Genomic DNA, 15,957 nt, shown 5'->3' with positions numbered 1-15,957 from the left:
CTGTTAGCCCCAGCCACAGGGTAGTTTGTGATGTTTTGTCTGCCTCTCCCCACCTCTGTGTCCCCTCCAGTGGCACGCACTGTCCAGAGAAGAGCAAGCAAAGTACTACGAGCTGGCCCGGAAGGAGCGACAGCTTCACATGCAACTGTACCCCGGCTGGTCTGCGCGGGACAACTATGTAGGTGTTCGTTTTTTCTCAGCACCGGAGTCTGTAGAGACGTGTTGGGGGGATTCCTCTGCCCAAAGGGAGTGCTACCTGCCACCTTAAATCAGGCCTTAGAACCATACACTCTGCGCACTCCTGGGACCAGGAGCCTCCTGTCTGAGCCCCAGTCTGGGAGGTTGGGGGGAGGTTGGGGGAAGGGCGGGGGTCTTCGTCCTGGCTTCCAGCACGGCTCCATCAGCAAGCCAGAGTTCTTCAAGGAGGAGGGAGGAGGGCCGTGTTCTGTTGTTCCAGCTCGGGACTGTGGGGTGGACTTGGGGCTGTGCACGCCTTATTGCCCAAGTGTTCGTAAGGATCCGGCTCTGGGATGTGCCTCAGTCTTCTCAGCAAGGGTTCATGGGGCCTGACAGGGAAGGCCTTGGGTAGCAGTGGAGCGAGTTTAATTCCTCCCAGGCCTTCCAGCAGGGCCTTGGCCCTTACGAGGGAGAAAAGGACCAATTGCCCTGCGCTGTGGTGCAGGACAAGTTGGAAATCTAGTTCCTCCTGAGAGGGGCACGGTGGGAGGACCCTGCGAGCAGCCGGCGGTAGTCTTCCTCTGGTGGGGTGCGGGAAAGGCCTCGGGTCCCCTGAAGGGTCGGGAAAGGGTCCAAGCCACGTGAGGGGTCTTCTAGGGCTCTGTGTTGACTGCAGGATTTGCCTAATTTCCTCCCCAGGGTTTTGGGAGACACGGTGGGATTGTTGCTGTCACTACTCACAGCAGTTTGACGCCCAGGATTGCTGTCCTCGCCTGACCTTGCTCTCCGCTCCCCGTTACTTCTCGTTCCGCATTTTGCCCAATGTCCTTCTGGCTGGCTCTCCTCCCGGTGGAGGACGTGTCTCTTATTTCACCTGATGCTTTTCTTCCAAGGCATTTGGTGTTATAAAGTGATTCTTAACCATTCACTCTCTAGGGTGGTGAAGGCAAAGCTTGCCTTGACTTCAGTGGTGGGCTTCTCCTCCCATATCTGGTCAGTGGCGTGGAGCCGTGGCGGGGCCTTCCTCCCGTGCACGCTCCTGACCTAGCTCTCCTATGGACGTCTGTGGTGAACACGCTCTCTCTGTCCGTGGGTTGAGATCAGTTCAGTTAGTGCTGGTCGCAAGTGTGCCCACACAGTACTAGGGGACTTAGTTGTGACTCTCAAAACTAATCTGCCATCAGGAAGCCACAGACACGGGCGGGAAACTGGGGGTCCCGAGCAGATGCCGTCTTGCACTTGTTCTCACGGTTTCCCATACCTGTCAACCCGTGCTTGCTAGTCTGCTCTTCCCTGTGCAGAGAAGAGGGGTACGGAGAACACAGATCATTGGGCTTCACCCCCACGTCTTCAAACTGCCCCCAGCCGCCGCCCTTTGGGTCTCAGTGGCCTTGGCTGGCCGCACGAGGCTCTGTTCCTCCTGGGAGTTGAAATGGGAATTAGTGCCGGTATCTCTCAGTGGAATGTTTGCTGTGGTCAAGGCCCTTGTCACTCACAGATGGTCATGCACCGGGTCGTAGCTGCTTGGGACCTTTCCATTCGCCCTCAGCATGTGTACATGGGGAAGCCTTTCTTCTGGAATGGAAAGGAAGAAGATGAGAAAGTGAATGCTCTCCCACAGGCTTGCCGCTCACCCCCACCTGACCTCAAGGTGGAGATTTCCAGCAGCAGGCCAGCTCTGTGGCCTCCACATGCATAGCCATCTCGTTTCAGGACACTCTTCTCCTGGCTTCGGGTCAGAAGCTCTTAGAGTTTACCTCCACCTTCTACCTGCTACAGACCTAAGTCTGAGTGATCTAGAATGGTACCACAGAGAGGAATTCTGCTCCCCTATAGATAGTGTATCCCCAACAGACATTTGGGGTCATGGTAGGGCCTTCATGTACAGTTTTGCAGGATGTGCACTGCACAACTCTAGGGAGTGCCATTTACATTATGGCCTGTGTGCATGGTGCCCTCTGGAGTTGTGCAGGGGGAGATCTTCACAAAGATACACAAAGGCCAACTTCGTGTTAGCTTCAAAAGAATGCTGCCACTGACTTGCCCAGGAGTCATTTAGAGAGGCATTGCCCCGGGCTTTCTGTGAAGTGCTTTCTAGGTTTTAGAAGGTCCATGAGACACTTAAAGTGACTTCAGCTCAGCTTCACATTCAGAAGAAGCTCAGTATAATTAGGGGAGCCTCTGACAAGACTGGAGAGAAAGTTTAGAGGTAGATCTAGATGTAGGACTCAAGGAGCTTTATCCCTCATACATGGTGGTCGGACTCCCACCATGGCTCCGTACACGTGAGCGTGAACACACACATGCACTCTGCCTTCCCATCTTCCCTCCCTTTTGTGCCCCAGAAAACGGTCTGTGGAGCCAAGGGTCAGAGTTCAAGGTCTTATGGGTTTGACTGTGCTGCAACCTATCAGGTTTGGGTTTTTGTCTTAGCTGACTCGACATAGGAATTCCTGTACATTACTGTGGTTGTTATAAAGTCCAAAAGATTCTTCTAGGAAAAGTTTTCTGAGCAAACTTCATGTCTCATTCATGTTCCTGCTTTTCCAGTCAAGGGACAATGGAAGCCTTAGTAAAATAGAACAGTCACATTTGGGTTGTTGGACTTGACATCTTCTGGGGGCACAAGAGAAAAGAGTTTGGTCCCATAGTGCTGTCTGGCCCCTGTATTAGAACATTGTTGCTTTTCTAGCTCTTCCAGATTACGTAAAGGACACAAATCCTAAGCCATTGCTTATCTCGAATTCCCCACCCCCTACCACCATATTTGGGCCTTTTCTTTTGTTACATCTAAGGAGAGAAAGGGATGGCTGCCCCCCTTGAGACGTGTGTCCCTCATCACTAAATCGTGTTTATTAAGCTCTTCCTGTCCTTTTCTGATTAAGACACAGTTCCTGTCCTCTGGAAGCCCTTAGTTTAAACAAGCCTATCCTCCGTCACCTCAACTATGTGTCCTAAACCGACAGCTTCCCACGGGGCCTAGAACTTTGAGCTGCCTTTCAGGACATATGGAGGGAGATAGGAGATGGGCGGGCACTGTATTAAAGCGGAAGTGACTGAGAACCCGCTGGCTGTGTGGATGCCAACACTGCCCAGAGTCACCACGGTTTGGGGGGCCCCACTGAGTGTTCACTCAGGCGCCTAAATAAACTGAAACTAGCCCTTCCTGCCTTTTCCTAGATGGCCAGGCAGCACTTCGCTGCTCCCCAGGAAAGGCACAAACATGAAGACAGGCTGCCGAGGCTCATGAGAGGGCCCCATGAACTCCTTTTATTTTATTATTTTATTTTTACATTGTCTATCAAGGGCGCGCTCGGGTGTCTCAGTCAGTTAAGCTTCTGAGTCTTGGTTTCAGCTCAGAGCATGATCTCAGGGCTGTGAGATCGAGCCCTGTGTCGGGTGAGCCTGCTGAAGATTCTGTCTCCCTCTTCCCCTCCCCCTGCTCACACACGTGTGGGCACACACACACTCAAATAATCTTTAAATTGTTTATCAAGGAGTAGAATATGTCTCTCAAAGTTTCAAACTCAAGGCCAAGACAAACTTCCCAAATGGTATGGGCCCAAGTTCTGAGAGAAAAAAGGGGCTTTCTTTGAGCCCTTGGATGGAGCTAAAACCGTGGCATCTCCACCGTGAGGTTCTCATCTTTACAGGGCCTTAGGGGTTGTCAAGTTGACCACCTGTCATTCTTGTTTTTCCCTCCTGAGTTCATGTCCACATACCATGAGAACTTTAGGCAGAGATAATATTTAGATGTTCAGAAACAGACGTGTAGGCTAGTCCTTTCATTTGTGATACTGCATATGTTCCCACCATCTGACCCAGAAGGATGGGACCAGCCCTGACGAGCTGAGAACTAGTTTCAGATCTGTGGGGATGCAGTCAGCTCTAAAGAGCTCAGCCCTGTTCCCATGCCACATCCCCAGTCACGAGCAGACAGTACAGGTACAGGTTGGAGAATGTCAATGACCTTATGCGATCCATCCCCTGTAATCAATTAAAAACCTTCCACAGAGAGCAAGGGGTTAAATATGCAGGCAGCACAGCCTAGTAGGTAAGGTCTGTGGAACCAAGACCTCCTGGGTTCCCATCCTGGCCCCAGCATTTGCTAACTGTGTGATCTCAGCTAACAAACCCTCTCTGACTGAGTTTTCTTCTCTGTAGAATTAGAATGGTGATAGTCCCTGTTGTATGGGATTGTGTGAGGGATAAACAAGTCAGTGGGGATAGCGTACTTAGAATCAGGCCTGGTGCGTAGTATGTGGTCAGTAAACGTTAGCTGTTGTTACTAGTATAGCCCCAGTTAAAGCTTTTGGTTTTTAATTGAGTAGAAGGACCTTTTGTCCTTAAAAAGATTTGTGTGGAACAAGGGTGGGGGATGGGGGGTGATTTTCTTAGTCCACATGGCCATCTCCACAGTCATTTGTCTTTGGGCTCTTGGTCCACCCCCAACCCTGTCTCTCCACACCTCCCTAAATCTTCCTTCATCAGCTCTCTTCTTCCGTTTATGGAATCAGATGCTCTGGGTCGGGTTTGAGTTTGGACAGAGGTGTGTGGGAAAAGAGATCTTTCCTTCATCCCCCGCTGACCCCTTCTCTTCCCCCTTGCTGAGTGTGTGTCCCTCCAGCTGGAGCACGACTAAAGGGCATTTGGATTGGGGCGGCAGCGGGGGGGCTCAGAGACATTCTGGGAGCCATGGGTGTGGACGGAGACAGCGGTGAGCTCCCCGTCCTGCCTTCTCCTTCCAGGGGACCCAGATGCCCTCCTCCCATCTGTTTTCTGAAATAATTTCTTGTGTTTCCTCTATTCATCTAGGGGAAGAAGAAGAAGAGGAAAAGGGACAAGCAGCCTGGAGAGACCAATGGTAAGTTGGAGGAAGGAGGAAGGAGCGGAACTCTGAGGACCACTCTCGAACCTTAGATTCCTCTCTGGGGGAGGCAGGAGGAATTCAAGGCCAGGACATTGTGGGGAACCCATCCTAGCCAGCCTTTTTGTGTATGCATTTTAATTAATTGCTTCACGACTGTCCTTTTAAAGCTAGTAACATTCATTGTTGCATGAAAAGCACATTGTAATTCTAGTGGAATGTGTTTTTAAATAACCACAGAGCCTGGAACAGGAGGGGTGGTAGGCATGCCTATGCGGGATTTATGCAGTCTGCTTATTTTGTCTATGTCTTGTAGGGATGAGGAAGGGGCCGGGGGAGTAGGCGGGGTGTGTGCGAGTGTTTGATATTAACTGGGCTGTTCCTGAATGTTCTGATGCATGCCTTTACAGTGGTAAATTGCACCCAATTTAAATTAAGGAGGTTTGTCATTCTCTAGGAGAAATTAGAAATACTGCATAGGCAATACCAGAAGGTCCCCTTGGAGAAGGCCAGGCTTTTACAAACGACAACAAAAATTTTGAAGGCTTTGTATAATTTGTTCTTTTTTTTCAGAACACAGCGAATGTTTCCTAAATCCTTGCCTTTCACTTCCTCCGATTACAGGTGCTAATGTCATTTTGAGTCATTAAAATAGTCGATAAACTGTTTTTTTTAATTTTTCTTGCCATTATAGTTTTATTAACATTAAACACGTATGACATTTGAACATCCTTTAAAATGACCATCTACACGGTTTCGTATGTTTCGGTAGATTTTTTTTCAGTTGCTTTTGTTTTTGTTTTTTGTTTTTTGTTTTTTGTTTTGTTTTTTAATTTACTTTAACTTTCACTTTGTTTATTTATTTATTTTCCCCATAACAGTTGTTTAAGCAGTGATGACAGTGACTTAGTGTTGAACTAACTGTGCAAATTGAATATGCAGTATTTCTTTAAAAGAGACTGGTTAAAAAAACAAAACAAAACAAAACAAAAAAACAAGCAAAAACCAACCAAAGTGGAAGGAATTCAGTAATAAACCTCCTTAATCTAATGGCATTTTCCGTTGCTCCCACTAAGTTTCCTCACGCAAGCATGCATCCGCACGCAGTAGAATTATTTTCTCCTTTGCTTTTTTTTTAATTTTAGTTTTTTTCTTCCTTTTGCTTTTCTGCTCCTAATTTGCAAATCCACTAGATTTTACTGACTGTACCTGCTTAAAAGCTGCTATGAGCTTCTGACTAACCCTGACCAGCTGGCTCATTCACACTGCCTGTTCACCTTCATCTGTTTTCCTGTTAGTAGTCATGAAAATCGGTTTAAAAGAAAAAGAAAGAAAAACATTTCAAAAGCTGCAATATCCCAGTACCACAATCCCCTTTTCTTTCTTTATTTCTTTCTGTTTTGTTTCATTTTGTTATTTTTATTTGTAGTTTTTTTTTCCTTTGTTTAAACTGTTGTACTCTGAGAAGGAAAAAGCATGTTACAAACCTAATTCCCTCCTTCGCTTTATTTTCTTCTTTAAGAAAAACCAATTGAGAGAGAGCTAGGGGAAAAAAAAAAAAAAAAGGAAAGAAAGAAACAGCAAAGCAGAACCAAAAGAAGAAAAATACTATTTAAAATTTAGTTTTTTCAGTATCTGACTTCCCTTTATCCGCTCAAAACGAATCGGAGAGACAGTCCTTAAAGAAGGGATACTGCAGCTTTATTTGCAACAGCTAATTTCACCAGTTGAATAAGAATGTGATTTTTTTTTTACCTTTTTTTTTCTTTTTAATTAAAGAAAGTTAAAAATCGAAAGTCGCTATTTTGTAATTAGTAACCAGGTCATTGATTTATTCCCTTTTTTATTTTTATTTTTTTCTTATTTGTATCTTTCTCTCCCCCCCCCCCTCTCTCTCCCTCTCTCTCCCTCTCTCTCTCCCACGTCCTCCTCCTCTGCTCGCTTCTCTCTTGAACTCATTCAGACCTGAGCGCTCCTAAGAAATGCCGAGCGCGCTTTGGCCTTGATCAACAGAATAACTGGTGCGGCCCTTGCAGGTGTGTATAGATTTCCCAGATTCGCTGTGCTGGTCTGCAGCTGGTCTCTTCGGTCCTTCCCCCCTTCTCTGGCCTGTTGCTTTATAGCTCTGTGTGTGGATCTTAGGAGACATGAGGGCACGGGACACTGCTCTGTGAGGGATGTGCTTGTCCTCCCCGCTGCTGCTAGCCAAAAATGCCACTGTAAAACAGCATCATTTGTGCCTCCTCGGGTCAGCGACAGCCAGCCCCAGCGCGCCCCCTCCCAGGGAACGTTGCCTGCTAACCCCCTTCCTCATGACCGCCCAGGATGGGGCTCAGTGACATCCATCGTAATCCTGGCCTAGGTAGAAGCAAACAACAACGTCACCTTCTCCCCTCCTTCTCTCTTCTATTTTTTAATTTATTTTTCCTTGTTGTTTTTTGGTTTCTGGTTGTTGTTTTTTTGGTTTTGGTTTTTTTGTTTTTTGGGTTTTTTTTGTTTGTTTGTTTTTGTTTTGTTTTTTTGGTGCGTGTTTTATCATTTTGTTTTTATTTTTTTCCTTTTGCCTCATAGAAGTCTTTTCCTTTCATGTCCTTGGTGAGGGAAGACAGTCAAAGAGAGCCGAGGTCCTAGAGAAGACGAGTCAGCAGTAGCTGAGATTTCACAGCAAACTGAGCATGACCCACCATTGTGTTGTATTTTTTGTGTTTACCTTATGCTAACAGATGCAAATACTCCAAAGAAGTGTCGGGCACTGTTCGGGCTTGACCGACAGACTTTATGGTGCAAACCGTGCAGGTATATGACCACTGTGAGGCCTTTGGGAAAATCAAAGCACTCTGTCCTTCTGCTACCTCAGTGTGTCGATATATTTTGACCTCGTTCCCATCTACTTCCCTACCGGCATCAATGACTAATGATCCTCATCCTTCAAAATTTCCTTGCTAATTTTATGCTGTATCCTGTCCCCGCTTTCTCTTTCTCTCTTTCCCCCTCGCTCTTACGAGTTACATACCCAGATCCCCGGTGGTAGGACTGAGACCACCCCCTCTCCCGGCCAGGAATGGGCACTTACCCTTTTGCTTTGCAAGCCAGCATCCTGGACGGGCCCAGTCCGTGGCGTGTATTGAGCTTAGATAGAGCCACCGGTGCCAAAGGTTTGAAGGAGCTAAAAACTTGGCAGCAAGAGCCGTCCCTGCGCACTTGAGAGTCAAGACACTTGGAGAAGGGCTCTGGGGCAGTCGTTTTTTGGTTCTGTTCTGTTTCATTTTTCTTTTATGTTTAAAACCCACATGTCTCTGGACAGAGGAGCCTGGTTAGCTGACATTGTTTTACAGTGCTGCAACGAAGCGTGGCATTGAACGGCACGCACCAGCTGAAGGGGTGCGGGCAGTGCGTTGTGCAGTCCCGTATTGTAGCGTGGCTAGCCTGCGGAAATGCACACATGTATCGTATGTGTTTAGAGAGAGAGAGAGAGAGAGAGAGAGAGAGATTGAGAGCATTGCTTCCAGAATGAACTCGAAGAGTCCAAATTGAACACCCCCGTTCCACCTGCAGGTTTCCATCCAACCTGTAATTTCAGGGAAGGTGTAGGGTACTTCCTTCTTGGTGGAGGGATGCCAACTCGTTCCTGTCTCATTTCCTTTCCTTTAATGACCACCTTTGGTTAAATTTGTTGTTTCTTTGTTCTGATACAAGCAGTCTTTGAATTTGGAATATTATGATGGTAGGTATCTCAACACCCCCCGAACACGCCTCCCTGTTTGTAGTGCCTCCTTGTCGCGTGTCCCTCTCCTTCATGCCTTTGCCATGTGTTCCGTGTTTAGACGTTAGATCAGATGTCCATCCCATCACGTGCATGCCCACGAGTCTCCCGTGTCTCTTCCCCTCCCCCGGTGCCTTACGAGGGATGGGCCGAGTTGGCCTCAAGTTCCAGACGTTTAGGGGAGAGAGGGCCCGAGCGTCTTTACTGAGAGAGAACTCCACAGACAACCCTCTGGGCCCTCTGAGTGAGGGTTCCAGGCCTGGAGAGAGATCCTCCAGCCGTTCGTTCTGTGAGACGGCAGTGTTCATGGAGGTGACAAATACCCTTCCTGCACAATCCCGGGGTCTTCTCTGTGCCCCAGAGTAGAGTTTCCTGCAGAGGTGGATGAAGAATGTTAGGGATTAGAGTAAGGCAGACCCAGGGAGGACAGGTCTAGGCAGTGAGTTTGTGGCAGAATCTTCTCGGTGCTGAGGAGGAAGATGATTGGCTGCAGAGTCCTGGTCTGAGGTGCCCTGCCGTGCTGAAGGGTTTCTCTAATCGCAGGGCTCCCTCCCAAGCCGGTTTCTCACCATCTCTAGAAATGGGTGGCTGAGACCATTGTGCCCACTTGCATATGGTGTGTTGCCAGATTGCTGTCTATTTTATCAGGGGGTGGTGAGCGGTGGTGGTTTAGGAACCCCCCCCCCTTTTTTGTTTGTTACAGAAACAGTTGCTTCAAGTTAGACTTGACTTTTTTTTTTCTGAAAGTGACTGTTCCTAACATTGACCGGGATGGACATCCCTCTCAGACACAGCCTGAACATCGTTTCAAGCCAGGGTGTGGGGTCTGCCTCAGGGGCCAGAGGTTTCAGGACATTTTTACCACAAAAAAAACACCAAAAGCAAAGACCAAAATCCTTGTAGCTGCCTCATAAACATGATTTTCCAAAAGCGCAGCTCCGAAGAGCCGGCAGTCAGCGGGGCGGGCTGCAGTCCCTTGTCACTCCTCAGCATTCTTCCCACCGTGACACTGTTAGAACTTTCTCGGTGGCCACTTTGATTCTGCGTGGGGTGTTTCTCAGACCCTGAAAGCATCAGCAGATGCATTTGAGCTCACTCCCAAACAGGATCAGGAAGAACCCTTGGTTATCCTTCCAGAATAAATCCATGGGGAGCTAGAAGTGGAATTTTCAGAGGCTGCCCCTTGGTTGGAGATGGAGCCTGGGTGGGGGAGGGTAAGCGGCTGGGTTTTGCCCCTTTTTCCCTCAACTTTTCCTCTTTGCCAGGATCTGGCTTGATGCTAAATCAATAGGACAAAATGTTCCTTTAAAAAAACGGAAAGCAGTTACAAAATGAGGCATTTTCTGGCCCGTCAGAAGTGTGTGTGTGTGTTCCAGCTGCCTTTCGCTTGGCCACCTGTTAGAAGGAGTGTCTCGCTGTCCTTCATGATCTTCATGTCCCGTGTTCAAAATGCTTCCACTCATCCCCTCGACGTGGAAACCTCTGTGTCATCAGGAGGGCGGGTGGGTGAGGGGACCGGCAGGCGCGTTCCTAGCCAATCAGGACTCCTTGCTCGCTACACAGGGTTTCTAATTTTATTTGACATTTGAGGACATTTTAACAAGATTCTGTTTTGAGCCCACCAAGTTGCTTTCCCATCTTTTTACTCTGCCCTAATATAGCATGGAATGCTGCTTGACGTCACTCCCCTGTTTTCCTGTTTCTCCCTCCCCCCCCCCCCCCCCCCCCGCACCCTCTCCTTTGTCCTTGTGGCTCTCACTTTCGCTTACGCCCTGCCCCCATCCCCACCCCTCCCTTCTCCCATTTTTTAAAACGCATGGACATCTTCGTTTTTTAAGCATGTTTTGATCTGCAGGCCAAGGTGGTTTAAAACTCTGAGAGGCTTCATTATGTATGTTGGTTTCTGGGATGGCAGCAGAACCCTCAGTCTGTTTCAAGCTATCCCAGAGGAGAAAAGGAACCTTTCCAAAATGAAAGTGAGGGGGGCTGCCCTTGCACCCCTAGAGTTCCTTTCCACCCAGAGGGGGATCAGGTAGACCCTGAGGCCTCCACCCCGTGGGTCTCCTCCTCTGGGAGGCCGGGAAGGCCAAGCATGTTCCCACCCCTCCCTCCTGCCATCTTGCTGAGTCCACACCGCACGCACCGAGGGGCATGCGCAGAGACCTCTGGGGCACAGACCCAAGGAGGAACTCCTCACACGCCCTTCCTTTCAAAGCCCAATGACATCTGACACCAGGCAGCATCTTCCTGCTTTCTAGGGATGGGAAGCCAGCCGGCGCTTACACACTTGTTTTTAGACAGAGTGTTATCAGTCATGGTTTTAACTGGATTCAAGGGCTCCTTAGGACAGCACATTCCCTAGATCTGCATTATTTTTATTGCATGAGTGGGGTTGAGTCCCAGGATCCCCTTTCCTACCAAATATCATCCCCACCGGACTGGGATTCATAGTAGGAGAAGCTTTGAGGTCATATGCTCAATTTCTTGAATCGATTTCCCCAACCTCTGATGATAAGCAAGAAAGTCTCTGAAAGTCTCATTCCTATTTCTTATGTAAACGGGAAGTGTGGAGGGGAGACTTGGGGTTTGGTGCAGGGCAAACTTAGTCTTTCCGGCTTAAACACGAATCCACGATGACCCAACCCCACCAGGTCCATGCTGTGGTGTCCCCCCCGCCCCCGCACTTCTTCTTCGTCGTCACTTCCTTGTGACACCCTGCGCCCTCCATTCACTGGCCTCGGCACAGTGACCAGGACAAGGCGCCCTCCATCCCATGCTCACTGTCTCTCCTTCCAGCCTTGTCACTCTGGGGTGGGGGAGGGGAAGACCCCAAATCTTTAAAAAACAAAACAAAAACCCCCGCAAAAAAATGAAGTTTGAATCATAATTTAATCCACAACCTGCAGGCCATACAACCAGTTATTCTTGTTCCTTTGGATCATTTTCTGTTTTTCTTATTCTCCCCCTCCCGCCTTCGTTTATCCTCTTCTACCTGTTTTTGGTGGTTTTTTTTTTCTTTTCGTTTTTGTTTTTGTTTTATTTTTTATTTTTGTTTTGGTTTTTAATTTCTTTTGTTTTACTTTTGTTCCCCCCTTCCCCCACCCCCCACCCCTGACTCTCTCCTGATTCTCACCTCTCTTGATTTGGTGTGGTTCTTAACAGACAAAGCCCGTAAGCTTTCTGGGCGCCGGCAGCCTGGTGGTGGCCGTGGTGGTGGCATTGGTGGTGGTGGTGGTGGTGGTCGGTGGTGGTGGTGGCGGTTGGTGGTGGTGGTGGCAGTCGGTGGTGGTGGTGGCGGTGGTCTGAAGACCTCTAAGCCTCTTGCTGGCACTGCCTTCAGCTCTGTGGGCTCAACAGTCAGCCTTCTGAGAGTTTCATATGGTGGGATAGGAGGCGCCTGGGGAAGGAGCTGTCTTTCTCTTTTCACACACACACACACACACACAGGCCACTGGGAGTGGCGGCGGGGACAGAGGGGACATGTGATGGGCTAGCCAGGGAGTGTCAAAGCCGAAAGAGCGAGAACACTCTTCTCAGTCGATGTCGGCATGGATGCAGCCGCTTCCTGGCAAACAGGTGCTGCCTCCTCCAGTCGGCTCACTGGTATCTGGGCCGGGGTGGGGGCGCCGGGGTGTAGTGGGGCAGGGGGAGCAGGTAGGTGGGGGGCCTGGTCCTCGGCTCCTACAGCTCCTGCAGCGTGGGTCCCCAGAGCAGGCTGAGACGGGGGCGACAGCCAAGTGAGCCCGGCACCCTGGCCACGGGCCATGCCGGTTCTGGGGGCAGAGGTGACTTCGACTTGGCTCTGAGCATTAGATAACTCTCTCCCTTGGCATCTTTGCCCTTTATTCACAGATAACTCTCTCCCCCTGTTTCTAGGAGAAAAAAAAAGTGCGTTCGCTACATACAAGGTGAAGGCAGCTGCCTCAGTCCACCCTCTTCAGATGGAAGCTTACTAGACTCGCCTCCTCCCTCCCCCAACCTGCTAGGCTCCCCTCCCCAAGACGCCAAGTCACAGACTGAGCAGACCCAGCCTCTCTCGCTGTCCCTGAAGCCCGATCCCCTGGCCCACCTGTCCATGATGCCTCCGCCGCCTGCCCTCCTGCTTGCCGAGGCCGCCCACGGCAAGGCCCCCGCCCTCTGTCCCAACGGGGCCCTGGACCTGCCTCGCGCCGCCCTGCAGCCGCCCAGCCTGTCCTCCTCTCTTGCGCAGCCGTCAACATCCTCCTTACATTCCCACAACTCTCTGGCCGGGCCCCAGCCCCAGCCGCTGTCCCTCGTGACCAAGTCGTTAGAATAGCTTTAGCTTCGTGAGCCCCGCCCTGGTCGGTTTGCGTCGTGTTGCCGTTTTTGCTTTTCTTTGTCCCCCCGCCCCACCCCCACCCCCACCCCCCCACCCCCTCACCCCTCGGAAAGGTTTTGTTTTGTACTCTTAATTTTGTGCCACGTGGCTACATTAGTTGATGTTTATGGAGTTCATTGGTCAATATTTGACCCATTCTTATTTCGATTTCTCCTTTTAAATATGTAGATGAGAGAAGAACCTCATGATTCTACCAAAATTTTTATCAACAGCTGTTTAAAGTCTTTGTAGCGTTTAAAAAATATATATATATACATAACTGTTATGTAGTTCGGATAGCTTAGTTTTAAAAGACTGATTAAAAAACAAAAAGGAAAAAAAAAAAAGAAGCAATTTTGAAGCAGCCCTCCAGAAGGAGTTGGTTCTGTATTATTTGTATTAAATACGAGCTTGCGAACCAATCATTTTACATCTGGTTTTTAAACCATAAGGGCACGACGAATGCAGTGCCATATTCCTTTTTTTTTTCTCTGTGTGAAACAACTTTAATTGTGATGTTACTTGTTATTGTTTAAATGTACAGAAACAAAGGGTTAAATGTGTTAATATACCTTGTTCCATGGTGTTGTTCTTTTGGGGGGAGGGGGATGCTACTCAGCAATTAATGGAATCACAACGCTGTTGGACCAGTAGTATTTATTGCTTTAGAGATTGCTTGTCGAACCTGTACGTTGTCCCTTTTAAGATATGTTTTACTTTTTCTTGAAACTGTATAAAGTTTTTTTTCCCCTTAGCATAAGCATCTTATATATAACAACTCATTTGTACAAGGTTTTTAAGTTTATATATAAAATGTGTATATATATTTTTTTGTTTCTCTTTTTGACTTTTTTTTTTTTTTGGCTGTATGAAACCCAGATGCCGCCAAATGGACATTACTAGTTGCATTAAAGGATCGGTAGCATTAACGAAAGTTGCTTTAAAAGCCATTATGTAAAACAAGACTTGAAAATTAGCAAGGGAATTTTAGCGAGATGCTGTGTGAGCAGCCGTGGGAACCAACCCTGTTTCTCCTTTGAACCATAGTCGGCAGCTCTGTACCCTTAGGACACGGCCTGACTGTGTGCAGAACTTTATGTGCCAAAATTCTCAGTGACTTTAGCTTTCTCCCTCTTTTTGATGCTGTAATTTTTGTTCATCATGTTTTGCTGTGATGTTACATAGGTAGATTTGTATGTAGTTTTAATGTCACTTATAACAAGATGTGTTTGGTAGCAGATTGTCCAGAAAGCATTTTAAATGAAGAGGTATAAACCCTTAGGGGCCAAAATTCTGTATATTAGATTACTCTTAAAGGAAAAACCAGCTGCCGCTTTTATGTACACGTATGACATACAAGTAGGTGGCAAACTTTACAAATAAAAAAAAAAAACCTAGGCATGTTGATGTTGCAAAATGCTGTATAAAGCTGAAACCCGTTCATTCAGTGCCATTGTAGTTGACATGAAGCGATTGTAAAACTGTCTCCAATTTTTCTCTGGTTTATTAAAATGCTAACTATAACATTTTTTGTGAATACTTTGAATGTTTCCTAACAGTTGTGATGTTACTGTTCCGTTTTATGCTCTTACTCCAATTTCATTTTTAATGGTTTGGAAGCCATTTTTGTAATGAATAAATGTTCATGCTGTACAGTATCTGTAGCATGCCGTTCTGGATTAATAAAAGCAACTTAGTATGTGCAGATCAAGGCTGGTCAATTGTTTCTGTGATTTGGGTTTTCTACCCTGGGGGAAGCTTCCCCCGCCTTCTCGCCAGAGGACCATCTTCCCTGAGCTGAAACTTGAGGCCAAACCGTGGGGCTGGAGTGGGTGGTGGGTTAGGATGTGGACATCAGAAAGTGTTCTTGCCCTCTTTTCAGGGGTCGGTCTGTTGTCTTTTTTTCTCTCATTTGCCATGCCAAAATTTATACCTGTGTACCAACTTAGTTCATTTCTATTTTATTTATTTATTTTTAAAGATTTTTATTTTCCGGCTTAGTTCATTTCTGAAAGCAGAGCACAGTGATAGTCCATGTCCCGCTTCTGACTAGAAGTCAGTCATCTGGGAGACCTAAGCTGTCGTCCTTACGGGATCCAGCTTCAGAAGCGATTGAGTTCTGGTCAATGGCACTTAGTTCTCCAGAAATGGAGTTAAGACCCTTTGTCGTTCCCGCTGAAGGACCACTGATGTGGAAGGAGTCTGACTTCTTCCTCTAAGAGTTGCATGCAGGGAGAGGTGCCAGGGTGTCGAACTGAAACTTTTCTCTGACAGTGAACAGATGTTGAGAAAGAAGGTTTGTAGAAAAGCGGATCAAGGCAAATCACTTAGCGGCTTGGATGGAGAAATCTTGCTGGGGGTGGGACTGAAGCTCTGCGGCCTTTCGCTGGTGAGGGCGAAAGTTCCTCATCATCACCACCCACCAGGGGCCACAGTGAAGATCTTCCTGAAATTTCCACGGCGATCATTTCTCAGGCTGATTAGGAAGGCTGGGCTCAGAAGAATGCCCCTGCTATTCGAAGGTTCGCGCTATGTCCCTTAGCTTTGGTGAAAGACCATTAGCCCCCCATTTTTGAGAACTGAAAGAAATCCAAAGAGGATTTTCGCTTTTACCAGAAAAAAAGGTGAAAAGCAAAGATAGCAGAGAGTGGGTACTGAGGCCACGTGCCCTGGACCAGTGGCTCTGACCTCAGGAGCCTCACTCAGTGTCCAGATGCCAGAGCTCTGAACTGTGTCCCTGAACGTCTGTGCTTACCTCACTGTGTTTTGTGCATCCAGAAGCAAGATGTCTGATATCCTAAGGTATCAGAT

The 15,957-nt window shown here is 48.0% G+C and overlaps 1 protein-coding gene and 1 long non-coding RNA gene across 46 annotated transcripts in view; one reads left to right on the top strand and one right to left on the bottom strand.

Moving 5' to 3' along the window:
• TCF7L2 (transcription factor 7 like 2) overlaps window positions 1-14,851 on the top strand; it is a 196,775-nt gene extending 181,924 nt beyond the window's left edge. For 15 of the 45 annotated variants that reach the window (XM_045068560.1, XM_045068558.1, XM_045068556.1 and 12 more), the window contains 5 exons: window positions 71-178; window positions 4,993-5,041; window positions 5,618-5,668; window positions 7,008-7,080; window positions 12,684-14,851. In XM_045068560.1, the coding sequence (XP_044924495.1) occupies window positions 71-178; window positions 4,993-5,041; window positions 5,618-5,668; window positions 7,008-7,080; window positions 12,684-13,104 (702 nt within the window). In that variant the 3' untranslated portion in view covers window positions 13,105-14,851. Of the gene's footprint in view, window positions 1-70; window positions 179-4,992; window positions 5,042-5,617; window positions 5,669-7,007; window positions 7,081-7,767; window positions 7,842-8,743; window positions 8,770-12,683 lie in introns of those variants that run through there. The other 30 variants (XM_045068584.1, XM_045068583.1, XM_045068574.1 and 27 more) reach the window with 11 other exon arrangements.
• Window positions 175-12,966, bottom strand: LOC106006970. The gene is made up of 3 exons (XR_001181376.2): window positions 12,877-12,966; window positions 11,941-12,149; window positions 175-1,752 (listed from the first exon to the last, which is right to left on the bottom strand). It is a non-coding gene; the product is annotated as an uncharacterized LOC106006970 (long non-coding RNA).
• Window positions 14,852-15,957: the final 1,106 nt, after the last annotated feature.

The sequence above is a fragment of the Mustela putorius genome, unplaced genomic scaffold (genome assembly GCF_011764305.1).
Source record: "Mustela putorius furo isolate JIRA1106 unplaced genomic scaffold, ASM1176430v1.1 tig00003909_pilon_pilon_pilon, whole genome shotgun sequence".
NCBI lineage: Eukaryota > Metazoa > Chordata > Mammalia > Carnivora > Mustelidae > Mustela > Mustela putorius.
This window is presented reverse-complemented; position numbering and strand designations above follow the sequence as displayed.